Source organism: Xenopus tropicalis, chromosome 8, assembly GCF_000004195.4.
Source record: "Xenopus tropicalis strain Nigerian chromosome 8, UCB_Xtro_10.0, whole genome shotgun sequence".
Lineage (NCBI taxonomy): Eukaryota > Metazoa > Chordata > Amphibia > Anura > Pipidae > Xenopus > Xenopus tropicalis.
In genome coordinates, this window is record NC_030684.2 from 6,604,186 (window position 1) to 6,619,547 (window position 15,362).

Here is a 15,362-nt window from a genome sequence, read left to right on the forward strand (position 1 = left end):
GACAGAAATCGAATGACCAGGTGCTGGCAGAGGATTCTGGGGGATGTAGTTCAGCCCCAACTGTGGACAGAAATCTAATGACCAGGTACTAGCTGGCAGAGGATTCTGGGAGATGTAGTTCAGCCCCAGTAGTGGACACAGATCTATTAACCAGGTACTGGCAGTGGATTCTAGGAGATGTAGTTCTGGCAGAGGATTCTGGGAGATGTAGCTCAGCCCCAGCTGTGGACCCAAATCTAATGACCTGGTACTAGCTGGCAGAGGATTCTGGGAGATGTAGTTCAGCCCCAGCTGTGGACCCAAATCTAATGACCTGGTACTAGCTGGCAGTGGATTCTGGGAGATGTAGTTCTGGGAGATGTAGTTCTGGGAGATGTAGTTCTGGGCGATGTAGTTCTGGGCGATGTAGTTCTGGGCGATGTAGTTCTGGGCGATGTAGTTCTGGGCGATGTAGTTCTGGGCGATGTAGTTCTGGGCGATGTAGTTCTGGGCGATGTAGTTCTGGGCGATGTAGTTCTGGGCGATGTAGTTCTGGGCGATGTAGTTCTGGGAGATGTAGTTCTGGGAGATGTAGTTCTGGGAGATGTAGTTCAGCCCCAGCTGTGGACACAACGTCCTGCGGATGCCATTTCTAAATGGGGTCATTTATCAACACTGGGCAAAATTGCCTGTGGGCAGTAAACCATGGCAACCAATCAGATGGCTGCATTCACCTGCAGCTTGCCAATTGGTTGTTATGGGTAACTGGCCATGGGCAAATGTGCCCAGTGTTGATAAATGAGCCCCAATGTGTTAGTGGTTGGTCGGACAGCGGGGGGCAGATTATGTACCCGGGGCAGATTATGTAACTGGGGCAGATTATGTACCCGGGGCAGATTATGTAACTGGGGCAGATTATGTAACTGGGGCAGATTATGTACCCGGGGCGGATTATGTACCCGGGGCGGATTATGTACCCGGGGCAGATTATGTACCCGGGGCAGTACAGATGAGCCATTTCCCGCTCACGCCTGCCTTCGAAGAAACCCCCAAGTCTTCTGTGGAACCCCCATAAGCAGCCCCCCCCTACAAGGGCCGAACAGCAGGCAAAGGATAAAATTACTCTCAGATTTCACCTAAATTTTCATTCCCCCCCCCCCCCCCCCCCGCCCCGCCCCTTTAAAGAAGCAGGTTTGTTGCATCTGTTCTGGGAAAGTCTAACCACACACAGACACGCAACTGCTTCTTGCTGAACAGTCAGAGCTGGTTCTCAAACAACCCCCCCCCCCCTCCCCGGGGGAATATGGTTAATGGAAAGGGTTAATTACTGGTTGGGGGGGGCATTAGATTGTAAGCTCAGTGAGCCGGTACATTAAGGGTAATTATCAGAACATTCACACCTGCTATGAATAAGAGCCCATCTGTTGATGAACTACAGCTCCCAGAATCCTTTGCCAGAGCGACAGGTTCCCATCGGCCATTTTGTATCCTGTACCCAAGCATCGTGGGAGAGACCAAGTTCATTTGATCTAGGGGGGGCCCATGATGGATGAAGACCTTCCCGATCTGCCCCAATGACCATGTCAATAGGCAACTGGGTTCCACTCGCTGAGCAGCAACAATCGGGCGGAATTCCCACTGAAACCATCAGGTCACATTCTTGTCGGAGGCTCCTAAGAAACCCTATGGGGCCCGGAATGGCCGACCCAATGGCCGGGGCAAATTCAAAATAAGACCACCCACTGGCCAAGCAGCAAAATCACTTTTCATTGGTCTTTTTTTCATTGGTTTTGAATTATTTCCCTTCCTCTTCTGACTATAACTTTCAAATGAGGGTCACTGACCCCGGCAACCAAGCGAAACTATAGTTTTATGGTTATTGTTACTATTTGTATTACTTTTCTTTCTATTTAGGCCCTCCTCTATTGATATTCCTGTGTCTTTTTCAATCCGCCTGGTTGCTAGGTTAAATTGGACCCTAGCAACCATCAAAAAACGCAAATAATGAAAAAATGAAGACCAACTGCAAACTGTCCCAGAATAGCATTCTCTACATCATACTAATGTTAATTGGAACCCCTTTCATGGCTTTGCTTTCTCCCTACTGTGCTGTGTGTGTGCTTACCCAGAATCCTTTGTAACCCTTACCCAGAAATGCCTTTATACTGTCCCTCTCCAGCCGTTACAGAACTACAAATCCCAACACAAAGTGAAGCGTTTCCCCCAGCCTATAATTAAGCAGCGGGCAATACCCCACACAGGTATGTTAACCCCCCCCCCCGTTACACATTAGCAATAATTTCCTTTCCCAAGTTGTCCAACAACACAAATGCCCCCGGGTGCTTTGTCGAGGGGTGTTTAATGGCCGCGCACACCTGTCCGGGCAGCAGAGTGTGCCATTAAGCACCGGCCGCCCCACTTTATATTCATGAGGGCTGTTTATGGCCGATTCGCACTTCTAACGGCGGCTAAGTGTGTTCCTGCCCCGGGGCAGTTCACAAGCTGGGGCAGAATTCTGCTCTCTAAATGGGTATACGGATTTACATGGGAAAAGGGCTGTATAATAAACGGAGTATTTCTCCTTCTTATATGTGTTTATATGTTACTACCTGCCCAGGGGCAATGTTATAGAATGGCCAATTCTAAGCTTCTTTTCAATTGGTCTTCATTATTTTTTTTTATTTCTTACAGTTATTTGCCTTCTTTAAACTCTTTCAAATGGGGGTCACTGACCCCGGCAGCCAAAACCTATTGCTCTGTGAGGCTCCAGTTTTATTGTTATTGTTACTTTTTATTCCTTATCTTTCTATTCAGCCCCTCCCCTATTCATATACCAGCCTCTCATCCAAACCATTCCCTGGTTGCTAAGGTAATTTGAGCCCTAGCAACAGGATAACTGACCCCGGCAGCCAAAACCTATTGCTCTGTGAGGCTCCAGTTTTACTGTTATTGTTACTTTTTTATAACATTTTTGTTCAATTCAGCCCCTCCCCCATTCATATATCAGTCACTCATTCAAACCACTCTCTGGTTTCTAAGGTAATTTGCACCCTAGCAACCAGATAGCGGTTAAACATCTAAACCGGAGAGCTGCTGAACAATTAAAAAAACTACAAATAATGAAAGAATGAAGACCAATTGCAAACTGTCTCAGAATATCACTCTCTACATCATCCTAAAAAAATGAAGACCAATTGCAAACTGTCTCAGAATATCACTCTCTACATCATACTAAACGTTAACCCCTTTCAGTATGTTATAGAATGGTCAATTCTAAGCAACTTTTCAATTGGTCTTCATTATTTTATAGGTCTTTAATTATTTGCCTTCTTTTTTTAATTCTTTCCAACGGGGGTCACTGACCCCATTAACCAAAAATACTATTGCTATTAAGGCAGCAGTTTTATTGTTATTGTTTTACTTTTTATTACTAATATTTCTATTCAGGCCCCTCTCCTATTCACCTTCCAGTCTTTCATTCAAACCACGTCCCTGATTGCCAAGGTCATTTGGACCCTAGCAACCAGAGCGCTGCTGAAATTCCAAACTGCAGAGCCGCTGAAGATATAATGGTATCACTAAAAAATGAAGACCAATTGCAAACTGTCTCAGAATATCACTCTCTACATCGTACTAAACGTGAACCCCTTTATGTATGTTATAGAATGGCCAATTCTAAGCAACTTTTCAATTGGTCTTCATTGTTTTATAGGTTTTTAATTATTTACCTTTTATTTTCTAATTCTTTCCAGCTTTTAAATGGGGGTCACTGACCCCGTTAACCCCCCCAAAAAGCTATTGCTATTGCAATTTTATTGTTACTTATTATTACTAATATTTCTATTCAGGCCCCTCTCCTATTCACCTTCCAGTCTTTCATTCAAACCACACCACCCCTGGTTGCCAAGGTCATTTGGACCCTAGCAACCAGAGAGCAGCTGAAATTCCAAACGGCTATAATTAAAGAACCACAAATGATAAAAAATGAAGACCAATTGCAAATTATATTAGAATTTCACTCCCTACGTCACAAATATATACCCTCAATGGAGGAGGATATAGTTCTGCAACACCCTGTTGTAGTGAGCATATAAATCCGCTTTAGTTTGGGGGTGCAAGGGTTAAAGGCACGGCTTCCAGCCCCAAGAGCGGCGATTTCCTCCTGCGCATTGTGACCCGGCGCTGCCTTTTTCCTCTCGGCTTTGGGAGCGCGCCGCCGCCGTGGCTTCCATGGCTCCCTTATTGTGTGCCGGGCAGATGGGAAAAGTGCTGGGAGGAAGGATCTGCTTCTTCTTGCAAGAGAAGTGCTTTACTCGGATTTCCCCCCGCACATAATAACTAGGCTCGGGAAGGCTCGCGGGGTTAAAGGCCACATACGCCCGTGCCAGCCGAAGTGACTGGGTGCCCGGGGTACAAAATGGCCCTAAGAGCAGTGGCATTTTTTTTGGAATGTGGTAAGAATGTTGGCCGGCCGGAGAATTATGACGGTGCAGTAAAGGGCTATTTTTAAAAGGAAAGCAATGACGAGCGAAATTCCGTTTGGGGATGTGAATGGGAGAGCGTGCCCTGCTCCGGGGATGTGCAAACACACACACTACTTTACTGGCACAGAAATCCTGTTCTTTAATTACTTGCTCTGGTCCTTGAATCCCTGCCATAAAGCAAGGCAGAGCTGCTGTACAAACACACACACAACATTATTATTATATTGGGAGAAACTGCAGAGTCAGGGCCAAAACTGTCCCTTTATCACAGAAATCTTGTCTTTTATATACTTGTTCTGGTCCTAGAATCCCTGCCATAAAGCAAGGCAGAGCTGCTGTACAAACACACACACAACATTATTATTATATTGGGAGAAACTGCAGAGTCAGGGCCAAAACTGTCCCTTAGGCACAGAAATCCTGTCCTTTACATACTTGCTCTGGTCCTTGAATCCCTGCCATAAAGCAAAGCAATGCTGCTGTGCAAGCACACACACTACTTTACTGGCACAGAAATCCTGTTCTTTAAATACTTGCTCTGGTTCTAGAATCCCCGCCATAAAGCAAGGCAGAGCTGCTGTGCAAACACATACACAACTTTATAATTATATTGGGAGAAACTGCAGTCAGGGCCAAAACTGTCCCTTTGGCACATAAATCCTGTCCTTTAGATACTTGCTCTGGTCCTAGAATCCCTGCCATAAAGCAAGGCAATGCTGCTGTGCAAGCACACACACTACTTTACTGGCACAGAAATCCTGTTCTTTAAATACTTGCTCTGGTCCTAAAATCCCTGCCATAAAGCAAGGCAGAGCTGCTGTGCAAACACACACACAACTTTATCATTATACTGGGAGAAATGGCAGAGTCAGGGCCAAAACTGTCCCTTAGGCACAGAAATCCTGTCCTTTAGATACTTGCTCTGGTCCTAGAATCCCTGCCATAAAGCAAGGCAGAGCTGCTGTGAAAATACACACACACAACTTTATTATTATATTGGGAGAAACTGCAGAGTCAGGGCCAAAACTGTCCCTTTGGCACAGAAATCTTGCCCTTTACATACTTGTTCTGGTCCTAGAATCCCTGCCATAAAGCAAGGCAATGCTGCTGTGCAAACACACACACAACTTTATTATTATATTATATTATTAAACTGCAGAGTCAGCGCCAAAACTGTCCCTTTGGCACATAAATCCTGTCCTTTAGATACTTGCTCTGGTGCTAGAATCCCTGCCATAAAGCAAGGCAGAGCTGCTGTGCAAATGCATGCACAAAACAGTACAGTAAAGTACAGTACAGGCATGGAACCCATTATCCAGAATGCTCAGAACCTTGGATAAAGGGTTTTTCTCTAATACCATGTAAACATTAATTAAACCCAATATGATTAACTATATCCTGCACAAGTACTAGGTACTGTTTTATTACTACAGAGAAAAATGTGAGTTATTTAATTAAAACAGACTCTATGAGAGCCGTAATTTGGAGCTTTCTGGATAATAGGTTTTTCTGGATAGTGGATCCCATACCTGTATTAGCACCTCTATAGGATAAAGCCACTTTACATGCATTAATGGCCCCTGTGTGATGATTGGATGCTCCCCCTGCAGTAACCGCAGCCGGCACGTACCACCCACACCTCCGGGGGTGGCCAGACAGTGTGTGTGTTCTCAGTTCTTAGAATCCCCTCAGAGAGAGATGAGGAAGGAGTGACAGCAATATGAACTGTCCCACTTGCTTTCCTCCTGTTAAACGATCCGCCGTGGATTATTCGCTGTATTATGTGAATTATAACTCACTGGCACATCCGTGTGAGGGGGGCAATTAATGTCCCCTAGGAGCTGCCTCACAGCTTAGTATTACTCACTGCCATTCCCAGTTTGGGGGGGAATTAATAGGGACCCGGCACCATCTGTGCTCTGAATATACAGAGGAATGCTCTGGGCACACAATAAGCTGTACCCCCATACTGTACTGTCTAAGGGGAACACTATGGCACCTCCTACCCATATGTATAAATACAAATATACAGAGAAGGAATGTTCTGGGCACACAATAAGCTGTACCCCCATACTGTACTGTCTAAGGGGAACACTATGGCACCTCCTACCCATATGTATAAATACAAATATACAGAGAAGGAATGTTCTGGGCACACAATAAGCTGTACCCCCATACTGTACTGTCTAAGGGAAACACTATGGCACCCCCCTACCCATATGTATAAATACAAATATACAGAGGAGGAATGCTCTGGGCACACTATATACCCTCATACTGTACTGGTGTAAGGAGAAGGGCACAAACTATCATTTCATTCCATATTGTGTATGGAAATCACTATGGCAGCTCCCATTCCCCCTTATTGCAATGAATCCTATAACATAGCTCTTTTTTCACAAATAAAATATTTTTTTTGAACACTCCCAGCCGCCTCCTCGGGCTAATTCCCGCCAATGAGAGATTTGCCCCCCCCCCCTACAATTTGTCCGCCGCGTCCCAAACCCTCAATTGCTTCTCCATTCGCACCCGAAAACACTATGATTATTTTAATTGTTAAATTTGCCATTAGACACCCCCCCCCCCCATTCCTTTGAACTTAAAGAGAGTGAAAACAAGTGGGGGGTGGGGAGAGTTGGGGGGGGGGTAATTTTGCATTCTGGGAAGCAGCACCTGATTAGTCACAGAGCGTTAATCTGCCCCTATGGACAATAGAGGGTGAGTTGTGCCCAAAGCCCAGCTGTCGCTCTTTCACTGAAACAAAAGCGAGATTTACAGCATCAAGCGTCCGTGTGGCTTGGGCACATACAGGGGGGGCCGCATTCATTAGGGGCCACACAATGGGAAGCCCCGCCCCCACTACACTCCATTGCCATCAGCCTGAAAGCCTGTCATTGCTATGATTGGGGGGGGGGGAACAGGTTGCCGGGAAGTTTAAACATTCCATCTCTGGTTCTGCAAAGCACATATATATATTTATATATACACACAAGCTATAAAATGCCCCCCCTATGTATTTGGTAGGGTCGGTTTACAAATGAGTCCCCCCCAGATTCAAAAGGGGTTAAGGTGGCCATACACTGTAAGATCCACTCGTTCGGCCAAGTGGGCGGATCTTCTCCCAATATGGGGCCCTAGGGCCAAACGATCTAATTAAAATGGCGGGTGTAGGTCCCCGATCCAAACCTGCCCAATCGAGATCCGGCCGATCTCAGGCCAGATGTCGGGGGGGCCCATACGCGGGCTAATTGTATCTGCCAATATCGGTCCTTTGGGCCGATTCGGCAACCTATCTGCCCGTGTATGGGCAACTTTAAGGCCATACACCGTAAGATTCGCTCGTTCGGCGAGGTCGCCGAGTGGGCGGATCTTCTCTCAAAATGGGGCCCTAGGGCCAAACGATCTAATTAAAATGGCGGGTGTAGGCGACCGGTCCCTGATCCAATGGAAAAATCAAACCTGCCCAATCGAGATTGGGACGATCTCAGGCCAGATGTCGGGGTGGCTCATACACGAGCCAATTGTATCTGCCAATATCAGTCCTTTAAGCCAATTTGGCAACCTATCAGCCCGTGTATGGGCACCATTAAGGTGGCCAAAAACGCTACAATCACAACCATTGGTCGGCCCACAAGGGTCCTGCAGCAGACTCTATGTGGCATAAGCCATAGGAAACACAGGACTATTCTACACCTGCAGAAGCCCAGCTGGCCCTACACTGCCGGACCGGGTCCAATTTGGCCAACCAAGGGCAATGGGGATGATTCCATAGTCGGCCCTGGGCCACAATGGTGCCTGGTCCATGTGTCATGGGATTTTCAAACCTGCCCAGATACTGATCAGCTGGGCCACTGGTGGGCCCCATTCATTGGTCAAGCAGTTTTTAATCGGCCACCTTTACAGCCATAGTCGGACTGGCCTACTGGAGAATCTTTCTTAGGGCCCCAGTCAAGGGCAAGCTCTTCGTTCCACAACAGGTCAACCGTCTATATCTAATCGTTTTATGATTGGGCCCTCAATGCCAGGTTCCCTAAGTGGCCCAGCACTGCCCATACTGATTCTTACTCAAAATGAGGATAGACAGCCATTCATTAAACACTACTAATGCATTATCTAGAACTAGAGCTATCTAGAACGTTCCATACACAACACTATGTAGGAGGCAAGCTATCAATAGATACCCCCCAACAAACAAAGGATTAATATAGGACTTTGGGTTCCCTACCCCATCACCTTCCATGTAGAAAATTTTGGGGGGGCAGCAATACTTACAGACACACCCCAGTTCCGCCCGGGGTCATTTCGCACCTCCCGCCGTTCAGGCACATTTCCGCAGTCTGAGTGCATCGCAGCCCTTGAAATGGACAAAAGGGGGGAAAAAAAGTGAGTTGCAGGGTGAGGATGGAAGCACAGGGCCTTCATTGGAATTGCAGCAGCTATCAGGTTGCTAGGGCCCAACTTAACCTAGCAACCAGACAGTCAGATGGGAATATGAATAGAGAAGGGCTTAAATAGAAATAAAGAATAATACAAAGTAACAACAGTACAATTATAGCCTCATAGGACAATCGTTTTTTGGGTTGCTGGGGTCAGTGACCCCCCCATTTGAAGGCAAATAAATCAAGAACTATAAAAAATGAAGACCAATTGAAAAGTTGCTAGGAATAGGCCATTCTATGACACACTAAAGGTTTAAAATCGACCAATCCCAGTGGGTCTTATCTCCTTGGGCTAAAGGGGGGCAAGTGGGCTGAAAGACAAATCTTCATTACAAAATCGTATCTCGGTTGCCAGGTGGAAGCGTCAGTAGCAACCAGATAACGTTGTGCATTTCAGCTCAGACACGAGCAGAACTAACCAGTTCCAAATGGTCCCAGGATACCAATATCTATATTAGTATAAGTAAGGGGAACTAACATTTTAATTAGACCCCCCCCACTGGGAAATTCTGTGAAGTGGGGGGTTTCGCGCGGACAGACCCCCCCAGTGGTCCCTCCAGCTATTTGAATATTCAAAGGGTATCAGTGGCAAATGCACTGCACTTGGGGGGGGGGGTGATTGCAAGCAAGCAAACAAACACCCCCCCCCCGCCTTTGGTTTGCCCTGGGAAAGGCACAACAGCTGTGGGGCGAGGGGCTATTCTTCAGGCTGCACAAAAGGGGGAAATCAGAGCTGCCCATTGTGAGACGTTCCGCAAACCTCTTTGTGTATTGTTCTCTAGGGGGCAGGATTCCACCCCTGACACCCTTGTCACTTAATACCTGTAGCCCGGAGCTTTCGGCTGCATTTAATAACCCCCCGCTATGGGAACACACTGCCGTCTGTGTCTGCCTCCTTCACGGGGCACAATTAAAATCCAGAGGGGCAATTGTTTTTTTCGTACAGTGCAAAAATAAACCCCAAACTTTTTGGCTGAAAGGCAATAACAACGCGTTTTGCGCCAATAATAGAAATACATATAAGCAGGCCAATGGGTAAATGCTATTTATGTGGTGCCTGAAGGCATAAAAAAAAAAGATCCGTTATCGCTTCAGCCGAACGTCTGCATTTTTGTGTATTTCCATATAGGAAATCAGATGTGTGAAACTAGACACAGGGCGGGGGGGGGGGGTATTAACTGTCGCTTGCTAAAAAGCCCGATTTCTATGTATGAATCAGCTACTGCAATGATGTACTGACTGTATATACTATTATATAAAGGGTTAAGGTGCAAATACTGCAATGGTGTCACTGGGGCTGTTGGGGTACTGATCGTATATACTATTATATAAAGGGTTAAGGTGCAAATACTGCAATGGTGTCACTGGGGCTGTTGGGGTACTGACTGTATATACTATTATATAAAGGGTTAAGGTGCAAATACTGCAATGGTGTCACTGGGGCTGTTGGGGTACTGACTGTATATACTATTATATAAAGGGTTAAGGTGCAAATACTGCAATGGTGTCACTGGGGCTGTTGGGGTACTGATCGTATATACTATTATATAAAGGGTTAAGGTGCAAATACTGCAATGGTGTCACTGGGGCTGTTGGGGTACTGACTGTATATACTATTATATAAAGGGTTAAGGTGCAAATACTGCAATGGTGTCACTGGGGCTGTTGGGGTACTGACTGTATATACTATTATATAAAGGGTTAAGGTGCAAATACTGCAATGGTGTCACTGGGGCTGTTGGGGTACTGATCGTATATACTATTATATAAAGGGTTAAGGTGCAAATACTGCAATGGTGTCACTGGGGCTGTTGGGGTACTGACTGTATATACTATTATATAAAGGGTTAAGGTGCAAATACTGCAATGGTGTCACTGGGGCTGTTGGGGTACTGATCGTATATACTATTATATAAAGGGTTAAGGTGCAAATACTGCAATGGTGTCACTGGGGCTGTTGGGGTACTGATGGTATATACTGTTATATAAAGGGTCGGGGTTCTTTAAAAGGGGGGGCACTAGGGCCCAGAACGTGGGAACAGCCAGGCCTGCTGCAATTAAAGTCGTTATAAAAACAGCCAATTCTAAGCAACTTTTCAATTGGTCTTCATTATTTATTTCTTATAGTTTTGTAGTTATTTCCCTTCTTCTTCTTCAAACTCTTTCCAGCTTTTCAAATGGGGGTCACTGACCCCGGCAACCAAAACCTATTGCTCTGTGTCCTACACTTTTATTGTTACTGTTACTTTTTATTCCTTATTTTTCAACTTAGGCCCTCTCCTGTTCCTATATCAGTCTCTCATTTAAACGACTCCTTGGTTACTAAGGTAAGTTGGACCCTAGCAACCAGAGAGCTGCTGAAATGCCAACCTGGAGAGCTGCTGAACAAAAAAGTGAAAAAAAACTACAAAAAGACCAATTGCAAATTGTCTCAGAATATCATACTAAAAGTTATTAACCATTTAGTTTCATGGGGAACTTCCATTTCCAATGTTGGGCCTACTAGTTACTCTAGAGCAGTATATGGGGGGGGGGGGGGGTAAATGAACCCAAAAGCCCCAAACTGTCAGCTCTAGGCAGCTGCATTATTACACAAAAAGTAAAAATAAAATAAAAAGGAGGGTGGGGGGGGGGGGGGGGGGGGTGTGGGAAGGAGCATTACCAGCCCTGCTACAAATCTGTCAGTGCTCAACTCTCTGTGGATTCCTGAAGTGACAACATTAGTTAAGGAACCTTCAACAGTGGGTTAACCATATCAGCGCCAGTATGATGGGGGGGGGGGGACTGCAAGGCTACTGGGGGGGGGTAGCCAGTAGCAACACTGCATACTCACTTTCAAGCAGTTAAACTACAACTCCCAGAATGCCTTAACAGCCACATGCTGGACGTTAGATATAGATAGTTATAGATAGATAGAGATAGCTATAGAGAGAGAGCAATAGTTATAGATAGATATATCTTTATATCTATCACTCTCTATAACTATTTATCCATCTCTCTATATCTCTCTCTCTATCTATAACTATCTATCCATCTATCTATCTCTCTATCTAGTTATCCATCTCTCTATATCTCTCTCTATCTATAACTATCTATCCATCCATCTATCTCTCCATCACTCTATATATATCCATTTCTATCTATAACTATCTCTCTATCTATTATTATCTATCCATCCCTCTATTACTATTGCGCTCTCTCTCTTTATATCTATTTATCCATCTCTCTATATCTCTCTATCTATAACTATCTACCTATCTATAACTATCTATCCATCAATCTATCTCTCTATCACTCTATATCTATCTATCCATCTCTATCTATAACTATCTCTCACTTTATCAATAACTATTGCTCTATCTCTCTATCTATTATTATATATCCATCCTTCTATCACTATTGCGCTCTCTCTCTTTATATCTATTTATCCATCTCTCTATATCTATCTATAACTATCTATCTATCCATCCATCTATCTTTCTTTCTATCTATCTCTCTATACCTATCTATCCATTTCTATCTATAACTATCTCTCACTCTCTCTCTATTACTATCTATCCATCCAGCTCTCTATCACTATCGCGCTCTCTCTTTATATCTATTTATTCATCTCTCTAACTATCTCTCTCTATATCTATCTATCCATCTCTCTATATCTATTTATCCATCTCTCTCTATATCTCAGGACCAAAACACTGACAAACTTATACAAATGTTTTCACTTATTGGCGAGTCCCATGAGTGCGCCATTGTTTCCGTGTGGATATAAATATAAATAAAAGCCCCCCATGTTGCCGTACCATAAGCAGCCCCCCTCCCCAGTCGCTGCCCCTTAATGTGCCTTTATGGTTGCCCACAACTCTTACTTTCATTCCATCTCATCTGTTCAACTACAACTCCCATTAACCCCTACACATCTCCAGGCGCAGGGGGTTGGAGTTCAGAAAAAGTTGGGGGGTCCCTAACTGCCTCGTTATAACTTAATCACAAACCGGCAACTTCTCACATGGGTTAATTTGGCCTTTACGGAAAACCCTTTAAGGGAAAGCCGTAATGTCACAATTGCACCCCCGGTGGGGGGGGGGGGGGGGGGTACTTTCATCACGAGACTCTCTCGTTTTCAGGCAGAAAGCAGAACTGTGCATCCTGCACATATTATGGCCTGAGAGACGACACCGGAAACCAGATTATAGGGGGGCTAGACAGCAAAACCACCGACTAATGGGGCTTCCACTTGCAGCCGTGTAATAGCCCCCCCCCATAACCGCCACTGCCTGCAGCCCCGGATTCCTAAGTGGCGGCCTGCAGCACCGACAGCTTGTGTTTATACACTGAAACACATGGGGAATTGGCCACTCTCTGCCCTGGGCACCTACAGTAGGGGGGAGACGCTGCCCGTAGCAACAGTGGGCACAAAGCTTCAGACAAGAACAGATGAGTAACTAAACCCTGTCTGTTGTTTGTACCCATTGGGGGGGGGACCCTGGGGCACTTGTGGGATTTCTGCACACCGGCTGCTGCCTCTGCTACAACCTTTGGGCCCACGTGTTAGAATGCAAGCTCATGTGGTTCTACACATACAATCACATTCTATAACTTCCAGATTAGGCCTTTTGTTAGGTCATTTGTTTTCTACAACCTGCCAAGCACTAAGTTGCTACTTAGTAGCAGCTACTAAACACCAGGAAATCCCCCGCCATAGACAATACTGAGAATTGCCCCTGCTAAGACACACTAGTAACTAATACTAGTAGCTCTGTGTGTCTTCACCCAATCCAATCTGCAGGTCTCCAGTTATTACTGTAACTCCCAGCATCCCAGACAGACCCCCTTTCTAACCCATAGCAACCCCCGTCTCTCTTATTTTCATTTATACCGGGGCAGCGAGGTCTAAAAGACTGCTTGCGGTATTAGACAGCCCTGGAGAGCGTGCAGTCTAGCAATGGGTGACTAATAAAACGTGCCACCCACAAGCCCTTTAGTGGCTGCTAAACCTATGGGTGCTGTAGAAGAGCGCTAAAGGCGCTGTGGGGCAAGGCATGAGTTTACAGCAACTCCCAGCGGGGTACTGGGAGTTGCAGTTGCACAACACCAGGGTGTAAGATTCACTCTTCATAGACACAATGTAATCGGATTTATCTGCATCGCTTCTCTTTCTGTCTATAGCATAAACCCCCCTGATAATAAACTCACAAATACGCATTTGAAGTGTAAGCTCTTGGGGGGGGTCATAAAAACTCACAATAGGTAGGAAATAGAACAAACAAGATCCGATATATGAAGCCCCAATGGGTACAGAGACATCCATTACCTTGAGCGAGTCCGAGCAAGGACCAGATCAGAACAAGCAGCCCGATCCGATACATTTTCTCTCTATAGGAACATAGATCCGACGGATCCCAGGACTGGGGGGAGAAGAGCCTAAAGCTGAAGGATCCAATCAGTACAATCCCGGGTCCAATAGCATTACACGGTATCCCGGCATAGGCTCAGTGTTCCCTTGCATCCCACTCCGGCTACAGAGATCGCAGCGACTCCGCTACAGTGTTGCCTCGTCCCATTACAGACTGAGAATGAAACACTCTGTGCTCTGCAAATCCCTCCGCCACAGGTGTCCCCCCCCCCTCCTCACTCTCAGTCACACCCCTCCCTACTTGGATTACTCCCACTCCCCACTGATAGCTGCTATTACACGGACGCAGGGCTTCTGTCACTTTGAGCCCACAGGGGGGGGGGGCACACAGCAGGACTATTTTCCCACAGAAGTTCTAGTCAGAGCAGAAAGTTTGGCCGGAGGCGGCGGAAGGATCTGGAGGGTTTATTAGCATTTGAATGGGAGTGTGGAGCGCAGTCGCCGGCCGGGCCGTGGGGTGTTCCCTGAGGGGGAATGGGTGCCTTTTGTCTGCTAATGGCTAGAAAGGAAAAAAAGAGAAAGAAAAGCAGCCGAGGGGGAGGCAGGAGAACCATTTATAACTGGGAATTACACTGGGGCTGCTTCTGTCACTGAGGACTATAGTAGCCTTCCGCTGCGGAATCGCTAAATGTGATCAGTCCCCAAATGAGATCAGTCCCCCAAATGGGATCAGTCCCCAAATGAGATCAGTCCCCAAATGTGATCAGTCCCCCAAATGTGATCAGTCCCCAAATGTGATCAGTCCCCCAAATGAGATCAGTCCCCAAATGTGATCAGTCCCCCAAATGTGATCAGTCCCCAATGTGATCAGTCCCCCAAATGTGATCAGTCCCCCAAATGTGATCAGTCCCCAAATGTGATCAGTCCCCCAAATGCGATCAGTCCCCAAATGCGATCAGTCCCCCAAATGCGATCAGTCCCCAAATGTGATCAGTCCCCCAAATGCGATCAGTCCCCAAATGCGATCAGTCCCCCAAATGAGATCAGCCCCCAAATGTGATCAGTCCCCCAAATGCGATCAGTCCCCAAATGTGATCAGTCCCCCAA

General features: G+C 46.0%; 1 protein-coding gene across 1 annotated transcript in view; it reads right to left on the minus strand.

Moving 5' to 3' along the window:
• The window catches only part of notch1 (notch 1 receptor), a 58,076-nt gene extending 43,575 nt beyond the window's left edge, over nt 1-14,501 (minus strand). The window contains 2 exon segments of the mRNA NM_001097288.1: nt 8,736-8,817; nt 14,214-14,501. Coding sequence (NP_001090757.1) covers nt 8,736-8,817; nt 14,214-14,268 — 137 coding nt within the window. The 5' untranslated portion in view covers nt 14,269-14,501.
• Nucleotides 14,502-15,362: the final 861 nt, after the last annotated feature.